At 40.0% G+C, this 15,720-nt stretch overlaps 1 protein-coding gene across 13 annotated transcripts in view; it reads right to left on the bottom strand.

The window, feature by feature from the left end:
- The window catches only part of RNF216 (ring finger protein 216), a 137,157-nt gene that overhangs the window by 86,865 nt on the left and 34,572 nt on the right, over positions 1–15,720 (bottom strand). For 12 of the 13 annotated variants that reach the window (XM_017664186.3, XM_073215000.1, XM_017664189.3 and 9 more), the window contains 4 exons: positions 15,098–15,174; positions 8,950–9,052; positions 7,642–7,806; positions 2,164–2,278 (listed from right to left, as the gene is read on the bottom strand). In XM_017664186.3, coding sequence (XP_017519675.1) covers positions 2,164–2,278; positions 7,642–7,806; positions 8,950–9,052; positions 15,098–15,174 — 460 coding nt within the window. The remainder of the gene's footprint in view (positions 1–2,163; positions 2,279–7,641; positions 7,807–8,949; positions 9,053–15,097; positions 15,175–15,720) is intronic. The other variant, XM_073215001.1, reaches the window with a different exon arrangement.

Here is a 15,720-nt window from a genome sequence, read left to right on the forward strand (position 1 = left end):
ATCCCTGGGATACATTCCAGGTGGTCACGAAGCATAATTTAAAAAATATATTATTAAGTTCTATTTGCTAATGTTCTATTAACACTTTTTACATCTATATTTGAGGCATACTGGCCTGTAGTTTTTTTGTACTGTCTTTGGTTTTGTTACTAGGGTAATATTGGCTTCATAAAATGAACTGGGAAGTGTCTCCTACTTGTATTTTCTGGGAGACTGGAGATTTCTTTCTTCAGAGATTTAAAATTATGAAATTAATTTCCACAATGGTTATATGAATTATCCAAATTACCTATTTCATATGGGCAAGTTTTGGTAGTATGCGTTTTTGAGAAACTAGTCAAATTTAAGTGTGAAGTCATTCACAGTATTCCTCTTTGGATGTGTGTAGGGTCTTTCATGGCAACTCCTGATATTGATGATTTGTATCTTCTCTTTTTTCTTGGTCAACTTTGCTAGGTGTGATATATTATTACTGATGTTCATTTTACACCCAAATTCTACTCAGACTGTTCACGAGAAGTTTATGGAGTGGTCAGCTCATAAAACCACAAAAAGGACAGTGAACAGAGAATCCTGTCTCTCTCTTTGAGCCAAGCCATACACAGCCCAAACAGTGGTACATGGGTGGAAAACAGTTGAAAAAGTAAGGGATTCCTGGAATACATGAAGGATAACTAAACTTGTAAACTGCTGTCAAAAAAGGTTAAGTGCATTTAGAAGTCATTAATATTAAGCTACTGGTATAAATCAAGTGTACTTTCTATTTCTAATTTCCAAAACCCCTAAAGATGATCTAGTAAGTACAATTTAAGAATCAGAAGCCGAAATTCAAGGGATCCTGAAATAAAGTAAGATGACAACAGGGAAAAATGTCAGATACAGCAAAACTAAGAGATTTATGACTTGAAAGCAAGGTGGGTGAGAGACCAAAGCTTAATGTGAGCCAATGGTGGACACATCTTTATTCTGAAAAGCTAAGGCATTCTTAGGCTTTACAGATTCAGGCACACAGTCTGAATCCCAGCTGTGTGATTGCAGCACTCTGTCCAGGCTTGTACACCCGATCTTTTAAAGACATACCAGTAAGCTAAGAAGGGCACAAAGAGAAGGGCCATCAGGAAGAAAAGTGGCAACAGACAGATCCCACGTCTTTTCATAGGCAAGAACTACAACCATGGCAGGCAATTTCAGGAAGGTATATTTGCCCTGATAGAGAAGAGGAACTTTCTAAAAGATAGGGCTGAACAACAAGGGGCTAAACCATCTTGTGAAGTGGCACTTTCTTTTCTCTACAAAAGTCAAAGACAAATACACGATGACTAAGTACTTAGGGATGCCCACGCTAGACTGTGGATAACTGTATCTGAATGAAGACCTACCGCCCGTTTCCACTCTCCTGCCGCCAGACCACCGAGGATGTCAGGTCAGGAGAGCACTGCACCACAGACTAGTGTGGGGACCACAGGTGTTGGAGCCTAAGGGATTTCCTTCTAGATCCTAAAGGCTTCAGAACTCTGGGTACTTTACAACTCCTGCAGTTTCCATTCAGTCACCTCTGAACCAGGTTATGTAAGTACAGAGAAATGTAAGAGAAAGATGGGAAAAGAAGAGGGAAACATTCCTATTCATGACAGAGTTAAAGGAAAAGCTGTAGTGGGCTCGTCCCTTGGATACGAGCAACTCGGATCAAACAAGTTTGCCTTCCAGGGGATTAGACCTGAAGTAGCCTCTTGGGAAGAGCTTCCAGTGGTTATTTCATCAAGAACAACAGAATTTTAAATTCTGTTATTTCAAGTGGCTACTTGTGAACTGCATGCTTTTTCCTGTGCAGAAGCCACTCTCTCCAATTTATGTGACTCCCTGTAGGAGGCACTTGGTCACTGGTCCAGACAGCTTTACTAGTGATAACACTGTCATCAAACATTCAGGACCAGCTCTCCCCAAGCTTAGGAGTGACCCCAACACTTTTCTACCCATGAGTTCTCTAACACTGCACATGACTGTCCTGTTGTGGTGCATCCTAAGTAGGAAGAATGACAACTCTAGCCACTTCCTAAAAATTAGTGGCTCGCGTCAGTCACTCCCTGGACTGGTTTGGTGGGTGTTCACTAAGCACAGGTTGCGCAGGAAGGGGGAGGTCAGCAACGCTCAGTTGCCCATTACCTTGTTCAAATTTGAAATCTATGTAAGAGTACTGATTCATTTCTTTTCTCTTTTTTCTTTTTCCACTGGTTTCTGGTGATAGCTCCTGCCATTTTTTAATGGCATCAGAAAAGGCCTAAAAATTGAGAAAGGGAAAGGTTACCACTTTAAATGGAACACAAGAATACGTGAATCACAGGCAATCCCCAAAGCTCATTCTGACTCGGTCTCAGCTATCTCCCCTGCATGGCTTACCAAAACAGGTAGTGGCTATAAAACAGTTTTTCTGACTTTCATAAACTGCTATCACGGCAGAACTTGCTTATTTGCTTACTGTCATAAAATGCTTACTGACAAATTTAAAGGTGACCCAAGCAAAAGCAGGTGTTTTTGAATAAGTACAGGTTCAATCATGACCAATGGCTAATAAGCCATCCCTCCAGGGCGTGTCTTACACGGGGTTTCTCTGATCATTACTCCCGCTTCCATCTACCTCCTAGACTGCTACACCTCCTCCCTTGCTTTCTGTTTCTTCTTTCTGGAATCCCACCACCAAAGGTGTTCCCCACAAGCCCTGAGGCCCCAGTCTTAAAGGCACCTGTTTTTACTCAGCAAGGCCACTAATCTCTACAGAGCCTTACCTAAAGGTATGTAGCCTACTCCCAAACCAGGTCTATCTGCAAAAACCCAGGAAAGGAGGCAGGACAGGTACTATAATCTGAATTTTATAAATGAGGTAATTAAAGGGCAGGTATCACTTATCGGCAACTAATGAAACTGCAACGTGCACTCACAGCTCATAACTGCTAGTCCACTACCATAAAACAGAGGTTCCTGTCTGGAAGAGTACTGGGGTCATTATCTTGGTCCCATTTAAATACTATTTCAGGATATCCTACAGCAGGAAAATCTCATACACAAGAACACAAACTGGTCCTCACCAGGAAACTACCTTAAATTGCCTACGAATTACAGGAGCCTCCAAAAATCTTACTTTAGTAGTTAAAATAATCATCATTTATCTTAATACCGACTAAAGGTCGAGTTAAGTAGACCACATAAAATTAAGACTATCAGAATTCCTTCCCTTGAGACCTGTTAGTTCTTCACACTGACACATTCCACAGGCACCATGGGTTCTTATTTCTTCTTAGCCTCTGAACATTATGTTCCTCTACTGAGAACATCTTTAAGGAGGCCTCAAGAGGCCTTCCTTGGTTCTTTCCTAGAGCTCTCATGTACCTTTATTCACTTTCTTGTGTAACATTCATCACACTGTTCTCATCTTTCTTCTTTCTTTAATCTCCTCAGACTGAAAGCTCCTTCAAAGGAAGCTAATTTAGTGTCTACCAATGCCAGGGTCTAGCTGATAACCACCATGAAATACTCAAAAAACCTACCAGGATACTCAGGAATAATTTTTCCTTTCGCTGTCATCTGGCATCTCTCTGTCCAGCCTGCTCACATTCACAAATCTAACACCCAGTCAGGGTATTAGTTCCAAGATCAAGGACAGTCCGGTAAGATCTTTAGGGTATCTGACAATGGCCAAAGTTCCTTTAAGGAATGACCTAACAACACTATAATGGTCATTTGAAGACTTAAAAGCTGAAGAGTGGACAGAGACTCCTTTGTGGAGTCTGATAGAAAGGTCAGGTTCAGAGATAGGGACATGTCACTTGTATGGAGACAGAGGTGACCATTAAAGTATATGCAAGGGGAGATGGTCAAGGAAGCTAGGAGAGTGGAGACCCACAGAACAAGAAAGTCAGAGAACAGAAGTTAAGGGATAGATTAAAAAAGACAGCCCAATCAACTTGTCTTAAGCTCTACAAGGGAAAGAATCTTGCATTGTTCACTGTGACATTTCCAGTGTGTGGCCATAGTAGGCATTCAACAAACTATCTGAATGAAAGAGGCAGTCATACCTGTGTAGAATTACTAAGGAAACTACTGGAAAACCATTGGAGGGTAAGTAATTTTCAACCCAGGGGAACTATCAGTCACATGTGAGTGTGCAACAAAGACAGATAAGGTGTCAGGACCTAAGACATAGAGGATAGAACTTTGTCAAAAGGCATCAGGATTCCCCAGAGGACAGCTATGCAGCCGGTGCAGAGAATAGCGCAACAGACTGGAGAGGACGGGCTCTGGGGAATAAACCGAGGATTAACCAGCACGTTTGACAACAGGCAAAACTGTAGTAAGACTGTTTGAGTGGTCAGGTGTGTAAGGACTTATCCATAAAATCAAAAAACAAAACAACTTAACAAAAACCATGTCTACTGAAAGATGAGCGTGTGTGTGGGTGTGTATAAGATCTAGAATCCCCATCTACCATATGTGGAAACTAATTTCTAAACCAATGAATCAAGCAAGCTTATGTTCATAAATGTGGAGGAACATACCAGAAAAAAAGAGATAAAAGAGAGTTGCCTGAGAGTAGAGGAAAAGGATGAAGAAGGGGGCTTTAGCCCATCATTTAAAATTATATATAAGCATTTTAGTACTTAATTTTTAAACAATGGAAACTAAGTACTTTGATAAAAATAAACATTCACTCTAAGTAGTAGTTCCTGTTCAGACTTAAGGATGAACTGTTTCCTCTAGTTTATAAGTTACTCATTAAGAACACCTGTCTTGAGAACACTTTTGTCCCCACAGAGCTTTATAACCAGAAGAAACATCACTGCAGCTGCCCTGGGGTGTCCAAGACACCAGCCCACAGGATACATTCATGAGAAGAGTTGACCTAAAATATCAACAACTGTGTACACATGGGGGGTGGAGCCTTCCTACCCTCTGCAGGCCTCCACACTGCAGACTGAGAAAGAACTCTCTGGGTCTCAGACAACTCTAGTGTGAATTCCTGCTGCAAATACAAGGCTGAATCACAGGAGGCTCTTGTGCTCTCGTGTACTATTACAAGAGCACTATTACTATTATAGTGAGGAGGCTGCTGAGTAATTTTTAAAACACAAAGGCTTAAAAACTGTTCTGTAGCACATAGAAAGCAGTATGCAGGGATGGGAACTCATTCCTGAGATCTGACATGTGCCAGGTACTGTGCTGCAGGCTTGCTATATCCTGTTATCTCATCTAATTCTCCTAATAGTCAAGTAAGACACACACTCTTCACTGAAAACAAAGTGGAAGCCTGCGAGGTTAAGACACTTGTTCAAAGTCACAGAACAAGGGACAGAATTAGAATTAAAATTCCAGAGAAAAAGAATCAAACCCAAGTTTGACCAAGAATCTAGCTTTAACCATCAATTTATAGGAAACATAGGAACAGAGCAACTGGTTAATGATGTCAAGGGTGCAGTCACCACGATCTAGAGTCAGAACCAAACAACCCATTTTTTCAACAAATACACAGCCAGAAAAAATAAAGGGAGAGAGAGAACTTATAAAAGAAATGTTAAGTACTATATGAACCAAATGCAATAAACAGTTTTTATCTGGAACCAGGTATGACTTAACAAAAGGATTTCTGACATGGTCAGAGAAATTTGACACTAAATAGATACGTAATGATGTTACTTTTTAAGTTGTGATAATGGTATTTGGATTGTTTTTCAAAAAAGAGTCTATCTTTTAAAGGTAAACACTGAAATAAAGATGAAAAGAATGAAATGATCCTTGGAATTTACCTCAAAGCAGTCTGGGAGGGAGGAAGTTGAGAGGGGTGGAGATGCAGCAACACTGGGCAGGAGCTGTTAATTATAGAAGCTGAGTGATGGGTGAGTAGGGCTCACTGCAACACAAGCTCTACTCGGATAAATGTATGACGGTCACAAAAAAAAAAGTCTAGGGAAAAGTGACTGTTTTCAGTGTACACATGTCCCCTACGTTAGCCTCCTGTTTGGGGAGGGCACAGGGAAGCCATGCTATTATTGTTATTACAAAGTACCTCCAGGTGTGCTTTCTACAGCCTTGTGCACACCAGCACATCTCTACAGGGCAGAACTTTCGTGCACCATTTGCACACTGCAGGGAGAAGTTCTAAATTCTCCTCGAGAGTGTTAGGTTTTAGCTTCATCAAACAGTATTTCCCCTTAAACACTCACTTTCATTCAAACAGTTCAACCCACATCATTTCAAAACCTTGTAAATTTTTAAATTTCCCACTAAAAAAAGCAGATACCATAAAGAACATGAATGGTCAGAAAGATGAAAAAAGGATAAGGAAGGTTTAAATGAGGAAAACTGTGCGACAAACTCTAGAACCTCCCACCCAAACGACAAGTGGGCTGTAGGATCAGGCCTTTGGCAGGAGGAGCCTCTGCTGGCAAAGTCCCCTCTACTGGTCCCAGGGAATTACTCACGAGCACCAGCCCATCCTTGGACATGGTGGCTGCATGCTGCTGCTGCCATTTTACTTTTCATCTGGGTCTCTGAGAGCTCGGCAGAGGTGAGAGGCGTCACTGGGCAGTAAAGTTGCCAGGCAGGGCCCAAAGATGAAAGGGCCCTTCCTTTCTTGAGGGCATTGTTTCTCAGGGGAAGCACGTTCATTTTCTAACAACAGTACAGGCATCCCCTTCTTAGAGCAAGGGAATGTGGTTTCAAAATAAAAAGCACTGACTCTGTATTCCCCTAAAAGTGATTTCCCTAAAATCAACCTACAATTAGAAGTTGGTTGACAGGTGCCTGGATCTTCTTGGCAAATTAAAGGTGGAAGGGGCCTGTATTCAGCATGAGGCCATTATTTCCATGGGTATATCTTTAAGGTTAAGACCCAATGGGTGTTTTAACAATTACAGTAACTGCACATTTGTCTCTTGGGAAAAACATAAGCACGTTTGCTGGGAATCACAAGAACTTCAGCAGGAATGGATTTAACGGCAGCAGGAAAGAGGAAGAGGAACAAGCCCAATGCTGACTGGCCCTCATCTTCCATCCTGACTGACTGTCATGGAACAGGCACTGTGTAGTGGGCTTCACTAAATGAGGCATGCCCACGTGCCTACCAGTGACCAGCAACCTTCTAAGCCTTGGAACAGAGGCCCGTACGTGGAATCTTATTTAGGGTCTTGGGAAAAAAAACACACTGGGAACCTTCAGTAGCTGTCCACTCTCTTCTCAGGCAAACCACCACTCACCAGGCAGTGCTGGGTCCCTGAGCCCCTACCTCACATAACTGATAAATGAGCCACTTGGAGGAGGACTGTGTGACCTGCCCAGCCAGAAAGCAAATCAGAGAGGAGCAGCTCCAAAACACATCTTCCGTACTCCAGTCATCCTGCATTCCACAGTCATTACTCTCCATGTCTTTATGGTCAAACCAGAACATCCCTCTGCTTCTGATCTACTATTACTTTTCATTCAGTTCTTCCTGATCAGCAAATACCTTTGTCTATTTATCTTCACCCTGACAAACTCCTTAGCTCTTTGCCATCATAAACCATCCCAAATTCCGCAAGCTGAACTCTTCATTCTGTTATCACTGGAAGAAGTAGTCAAAAGGTGTGACCCCACCAGGAAGACCAAGTAGAGCACCTTTCGGGTGATTGCATAGTGTCCTTTGAGCTCATGCAGGGCCCACTTGATGTCCTGACTGCTGAGCATTTTGAAGTCGGCCATCAGGAGGTCAGCAGCTTGGATGAAGCAGCGCTGGTCAAGAGGAGCCAATTTAGAATAATCAAAAAAGTCTATTTTAGGCAACTGAAATGAGAAGAAGCAAGGTACAACATTAGAGGCCAGACGGTACACTTTCCATCAGGGTAAATCATTTGAAGAATTGCTTATTATAGAATAGGATAATCTCACTTGTACTCATAATTACTCTATAAGGAGATAATTTACTCTATGAGGAGGTGATTACTCTGTAAGGCCCTGAACAGAGAGAGGTGAAGAAATGGTGGTTCAGAGAGGTTTAAACAAACTTTTCTAGAGTATGGAAACCAGTTTTATTAGAACTAGTAGAATGGTATAGCTGGGGATTTAAAACCCATCTTTCAGCCATGAAAATGTTTAGGAAAAACTAATTTTTTCCCTGCTACAGAACATGTAAATGAGATAGAAGACTTAGTGGGGAATAGAAGGATCAAGCAATAGACCCCTGAAGCAGTTCTGAACTGTACCTTCTTCTTTCATCATTTAACACACTAAATGCTATGCATCACAAATGAAGACAATGATTAAGATTTCAAAAAATCAAACTGTTTATATCTTGGTAAGGGATTGACTAGAGAGGTTATGTGCTGTGTATAAATCTTAAATCAAAAGACAAAGTATAAGCAGGTACTGAACTCTAGGCAGTGACCTGTACATGGAAGTATGCATTGGCAGTGAGTTGGTGCCTGTCATTTACTTTGATAATGTAGGATAATGAAATGAGAGAGAGAGATGTACAGAGGGACAGAGGAATGGGTGACAAAGAGGATAGTAAAATGTCAACTTTTAATAGTACTGCCAGCAATATACAGGTGATCAATGCAAAATTATTTCAACTTTACCTTATGTTTGAAATTTTCATGTTTAAAAAAACTAAAAAAAAAAAAAAAAGATACAAAGAATCTTGACCAGTTCTTTGCTGTTGGAACTTCTTTGTAAGATTAAAGATATGGAGGATTTCTTTGATTTTTTTTATGGGAAAGGGAAGAGAGCTATAGCAAAAGTTAAATATAGAATTAGAAGTGGCTCAGACTGAGAAATCCCACTGAGGTATAAACATATTCTGAAATCCTATTTTCCTGGTTAGTCTTTAAAAATTTGCACTGACAAAGCACTTTCTTCCCAAGAAGATGATGAAAAAAAACAGAGCACTTCCAGGCAGAGACTGCAGAACACAAGTGCGACACTTGCCTTGGTCTCATCTTGGCTGGCAAGCAGGCTGCTATTGGGGTTGATAATGACTCTATCTTCTCTCTTTGGATAATCTGGATTTTCCAGAAGAAAATTACAAAGTCTGCAAAAGTAAATGATGTTACTTTCATATTGCTTCCAAATCCCATACCTACCTGCTGATTCAAACAATGTTTGAAAAATAAAGTCCCTAGTCATATATTACAATTGACCTATCATTTAAAATGTCTGCAGGTCAGAAAAATGAAACAAACGGACAAATAAGAGACAATTACACTGAATTTCTCTTTTTGCTTTTTAGTTTAAATAGTAATAAACAAACCAATGAATGCAAACTCATCTCAAATTTTTCTTAGTTGGGTGTCAATGTAATGAAATCACTGACATTCCTACTGGTTACATGTAACTGGAGAATTTAGATGAAAAGTATCTATTCTTTGTCAGGAAGCTACAACAAATAAGGAGTGGGAAAAATGTAGTCACGTTCACAACAAGTTTGCTAAGGGAGTTAATAAATGGAATATTAAAGACCTTATGTTAATGCATTAATACTCTCTGTTAACACGAATCCTGATGAGTGATCTGAGTGACGCTCAGTTTAGGATATCACAGGATATAACAGGATTATCACAACAGCCAGCGGAACTAAACGAATGAGAGTCACAAGAACAAAGATGCAAGGCTCAAGGACCAGACCACATCTGCTTAAGAACAGATTCTCTTCATACCAAACCACAGCTTTGTCTCTATCACACTATTATTAAATACTTCAAGGCAGGGTAACATACACTGGTGTTATCACCACCCATATAATAAATGTTAATCAGCAAGGCTCTTCATGCTAAACCAAGTAAGGCAACCAACACTGCACTCCTGGGATGATTCCACACCCAAATGGCAGACTAGCTGCTTCAGGTGCAAGAACACTTCTCCCGGGCTGCTCTGGAATGGGCTTCTCCTCCTCTATCCTTCCTCCACAGCTCAAGATGACTCCACTCCCTCGTGGTGCCCAACCCATGGCTCTTACTCTGCTCCCTTCCTCCCAAGTCTTTCCTGCCTGGCAGCAATACTGGAGCCTCTGATGGTAAGGCAGGTCCTGCAGGAAGAGAACAGAGAAGGAGCCAGCACTCACCTCAGCTCCTCCTCTCACCCAGGGGTCTGGAGAAGTCCGTGTCTTCTGCAACCCGAGGGCCCTCAGTACTGGCCCCTCCCTCCCTCTTTTTTCTGCTCCAAGACCAGTCAGCATACCTCAACACCTTTTTCTTCACCATCATGTCTAGGAGCCCACATGCTGCTTATCTCTAAGCTCCCCTCTTCCTTATCACTATGCCTGGAACACAATGTCAGAAGCCCCAAGAGGGAAAAGCTCCTTTCCCTACTACAGCTGTGGCAAGGGGAAGCACCCCTAGTCAAGAATTCTGAGCACATTTCCCTTGAAAACCATCGTCACTGGTGATAATTCTTTGTTTCAGTACAGACTGATGACACTGTGTTACACAGATCTATGAAGGCTGACATGAGAATTAGCCTCCAGGGAGAGCAATGTCTGTGGGTAGCCTGGAGTTTCTCACATGCTCACCTGGACACTACAAACCAGGTGTGCAGCAGCTCCTCCATTTCAAACTTGCCTGTGGGGAATGTTCTGGTAAGTGTGGCTACCACAAGCCAACAGAGTGACAGATACCAGGAATTTGGACAGAGACAGAAAGGTCAACAAGTAAAGTTTCTTATAGAATGGCCACCCATGAGTGAAGCTGGCGGTCTCCAAGTGGGGTGCACAAAATGGTCTGCCAGTGTTGGAAAAAAGTAGTAAAACTTCTATTTTTAAATATGTCATCTTTTTATGTACTTTCTGAAGTACGTGATACAGAAAGTACAATATATATATATATACACATACTATAATTTCTGAAAAAGAAAAACCAATTCATTTTCTATTCTCAACAGTATTAAGAACCTCACAGATCACTGAAGGCTGATCTGCGAATTAGCCTCCAGGGAGAGCAGTGTCTATGGGGAAAGGCCTGGAGTTTCAACAATGCTCACATGCTCACGTAGACATCACAAACTAGGTGTGGAGCAGCAGCATGCTACAAGATACAAAATTCCACATGGTAGCAATCAGAGGCTCTCACTTTGGACCATCAAAATTCATTTCTATCTTAATATACCAACAGAACTTTTCTGGAGGTTAAATGATGTTCAGTGGCATAGAGACAGTTAAGGACAAAGTTTCCTCTCCACAAAATTAAGCTACAACCCAATATATTAATACTTACAGTCTGGGGCAAAGGCAGTGGGAAGCTTGTCAGAACTCAAAGCTGCCCACCTCCTTAAGGTATTTCATGTGTGATCCGACCTAACAAGCTAATGGTCTGGAGAAAGCACTCCCGCTAAGTAACTCAGGCTAATACTTCAAGCTTTTATTCCTTGGATAGATGTTGCTGCCTTGATCCAATTTAAGTTGCCATCACATGTAAGTGAAAAGTAAGTCTTAGTTAACCATCCAGAGTAGATTACCATTACAGGAGGTTTTATGCTGACTAGGCTCCTCCTGCTAAAATGACTGCTAGTTTCTCTAAAGGTGACTTAAAGACTGCACATAAAGTGACTAAGAGTGAGCTATACAAAATCCCAGTCTGCTCAACTCTGCTTTGGGTCTCCTTTCAGCTGTACATTAACAACATTTATTCTAGATGTGGGAATTAACAACTTATTCCCAATAGCCCAGGGATGAAAGGAAAGTAGCCTCAAGAAAAATACAATTACAATTACTATACGTCCCTTCCCTTTGGACTTCATGAGAATTTTTTTATCTTTAAGAATGAGTATTTGACTTTGACTGTGAAAGGTAGAATCAGTAAGTCCCTAGAAAAAAGGACATGTATGTGACTCAAGTAGGACAGACTCGTCATAGAATCTGTCAATATGATTACATTTTACTGATTATTTCAGACAACTAATTTTGCAAATATTAGAAAAATAATATGTTCATTTGTAGAATGAGAGGGAAACATTAAAATATACTAAATTTCTAAAAGGGTTACTTTAATATTTACTATTAAGTATTTAAAAATACTTACGCCTGGCATTTCCTAAAGCAGTATTCCATAACCAATTATGTTAAGCTTTTCCTATAATTTACATGAATATTTTGTGATAAATTATTAAGCTGTACATCTTTGTATACTTTTCTGCATGTATAGTCTAGTTCACAATAAGAAAGGTCTAAAAAGTTATATACAATCCAGAATATGGAGAAAAAGCTTGAGAAGAGTGAAAAAATGGCATGTAGAACAATAAAATGGCTTTCCTTTCCATCGGTATGAAAGACTGAGTACCCAGGCAGTCTCCCATTGAAAAATGCTTAATGGAAATGCTGAAATAAAACATTTAAAGTTTATCAATAAATTTAAGTTAGAAAAGAGTTTCCAGATGTTCAAACCTAAGTGAAAAGTGAAGTCCCAGACAAGTAAGCTAAACACAGGAGCCGGATTTTCCTCAGAACACTTGTTGATCCTAATAAATTGGAGCTTATTTTTCACAGGTCAGAGACCACAAGAGAAGCATGCCTACCACTAAATGCCAAGTGAATGGATGGGAAAACAAAAGTCACCCCGAGAATTAGTAAAGATGCACAGTCCTCATTTGGCACTGAATTCTTACTATCGGTTGATGCAAGCACTTCCAGACAACAACCTACAGTAATATTAAACTGACACTGCCCCAGGCACATAACAAACGTCAAAGCAATTCTCCCTAAAGGAACCACTTCTGTCAGGCCCTTAAGAAACGAGCTCACAGTCAAAATTTATAAAACACACAAGCAAACAGGATATCACAATAGCCAGCAGAACCAAATGAATGAGAGTTACAAGAACATCTCATGTCAAAATGATCACACTCAGAACACAAAGAAGCTACGCTTATTGTAATGAAGAACTAAAAGGATTAAAAATAAAGGCAAAATCCCAAACATTAGAAAAATAACCAGAATTAAAAATACTAGAAATGAAATAAACATAGAAACTGAAATTAAAATCATAGTAGATGGGTTTAAGAGCAGATTACAAATCACTGACAAAAGGGAGCCAGAAGACTGCAGAAATCATCCAGAATGTAACCCAGAGACAGAGATGGGGTGAGCCATGGAGGACTGGCAGGTGTGTGTGTGGGTTACAGAAGAGGGGACAGAGCAGGCAGAGGGATCACTTGATAAGGCAATGACTACAGAATTTCCAGAGGTGACCAACATAAACAATCCATGACCTAGTATAATTCTACACTTCCTTAGTCCACAGCAAGTGGAAAAATAAAACATGTTTACTTCTCTCAGTTATTAGTAACACTGGGACTGTAACTTAAAAATTATTTTATGCATATTGTAGTATAAAGAATATATATTGTTATTAGAAGTTATTAGTGGAAGAAAAAACATAAATATAAATTTAGAAAGATTGAGGGAAAAAACCTTAATGACTGGGAACTAAATGGGAAATATGAATATAAATTCATGATTAAAAAAAAAGAACACATTTCCTTGGTCTGCCCCTGAGAGACCCCAGAAGTAATGACATGTTAGAAGTGATGATGAACAGGTCTAGTCCTAGGATATTAATTTATAAATATCAATTATCATTCTAAGAAACCTGGATTTCCTGGAAAAATGACAAGATTCTAGGTTTGGGGCAGAGAAGTTCAAGGTAAGCCTGTGAGACAACTTGGTATCTTAGAAGGCAAGAATGTGCTCAAAGACTAATGAGGATATGCCAAAGGACATCAGTGCCTAGGAGGCTCCTGGTCAAATTTAGGATAATTCAGTATCAAAAAGAAGATTGTAACCAACTGTAAAACACCACCTACACAAAACCTTTAAGTCCACAGTGATAAAAAAAAAAGGGCAAGCAGTAAAAAGGAAAAATTTTCCTTATAGCAGAATGCCAGATAATCTATGTGGTAGATTTATGGATGTTTGTTGTATAGTCTTCCAACTTTCTATGTTTGAAAATCAATGACATCAAAAAAATATATAAGTGGCTGAAAAAAAAATTAGTGACATTAAAAAAAGTAAGTGGGGGACTGTTCTAGATTAAGAAGTAGAAGAGATAAATAAGTACATTATGAAACCCTGATTTGATCCTGGTTCAAAACCTGGTAAACTGGTTGCCCCTGGACAAAGGAGGACAGACACAAAGAGTGGATGCTGGTACCAACAGTGTCTGTGCAAATTAGGAAAAAGTGCTTCCTCTGGGCTGCTGAGCTGGGAAAGGAGGCCCTTCCCTCTTGATCACAGCAGAGAACAGTTCCCACTTGCACCCTTGGATGAGTGCTGCAGTAGAGGATTTAATTTTTAAGGACAGAGGTTTAATGTACCACCTCATTTGTTTAAAATGATCTGAATTAGTTGAAAATAATCAATGTCACTGCTCTACTGTTCTTTACAAATTTATAACTGTTTCACTTCTGCAGACTAGAAGAAGAAAGAGTGTAAGAGGAAATTTACTTCTCATTTTGCATTCTTTGGAACTCATTTTTTAAAAAACATATTTATCATTCTCATAAGAAAAACTGAAGAAACACTTCCATACATTTCTCCCAACAGGCAAAGTGGATGTAGAATACTTTCTATTACAATATAGGAAGAAAAAGGCTTTAAACATTCTGACTAAAACATAGGTACTTTCAATGCTCAGAATTAACTGAGCATTTTAATTCTATAACCATGCAGGATTCTCTATAAGATTTTAGTCTATTACTAAAATTAGAACTCTTCTAACAGAATCACTGAAGAAAAATAAGTGACATAAGCCAGTAACAAATGGACAAATACTGTGTGATTCCACTTATATAAGGTCCCTAGAGCCATCAAATTCATAGAAAGTAGAACTGGGGCTTGGGGAGGGTGGGGGGGGTGGGAGGGATTGTTAGGGGCTTGGGGAGAGGAATGGGGAGTTAGTGTTTAATGGGGACAGAGTATCAGTTTGGGAAGATGAAAAATTTCTGGAGATGGACATTGGGGATGGCTGCCTGACAATGTGAATGTACTTAATGCCACAGAACCAGACACATAAAAATGGTTAAAATGGTAAATTTTTATGCTATGTACATTTTACCACAATAAAAAGAAAAAGCACAGTAGTATACTTACACATTCAAATCATAATAACTCTTCATATGAATTATTTCCTCAATATACCCATTTGCTACATCTGGAAATCTTGCTTCCTAGAAAATAAAAACAAGACATTATTTATATTTCACCCCCTAGAATGGTTTCAAATTGCAATAAAAACCGGATGGCAAAAAGTATACACAATGACCAAGGACTAGAAAAGGGCTGCAAAGTAGGATTGTGTCTGGCTTAAAATTCCATACCAGGCGCCCAGATTTATCTGTCTACCTAGAATATGGAACATAGAAAGATCCTTAGAGATCATCTGGTCCTCTGCCCCCATTCTGCATGTCCTTTCTTCATTTTTTCAATAAATACTGAGTATCTCTGTTCAGGCAAAGAGTCTGAGTCCAAAGATGAAGACCTACCCTTGTGAAGCACATGACCTAGTGGGCCAGATGAAAAAACCCAGTGGAAGAAGTCTTCAGAGACTATCCACAGGCAAATGCAGCCAGACCAGACCATAAAGTTCTGCAGTACAGCAGCAACCCCACACCTGTGGTTTCACTTGCCAGTTTTCATCACCCCTGTAATCTAGAAGCAGATGATCCTCCTCCTGACAAACTGCCAGGAGTTCAGTAGTAGCCTACCTACCTCAG

This window comes from Manis javanica, chromosome 10, assembly GCF_040802235.1.
Source record: "Manis javanica isolate MJ-LG chromosome 10, MJ_LKY, whole genome shotgun sequence".
NCBI lineage: Eukaryota > Metazoa > Chordata > Mammalia > Pholidota > Manidae > Manis > Manis javanica.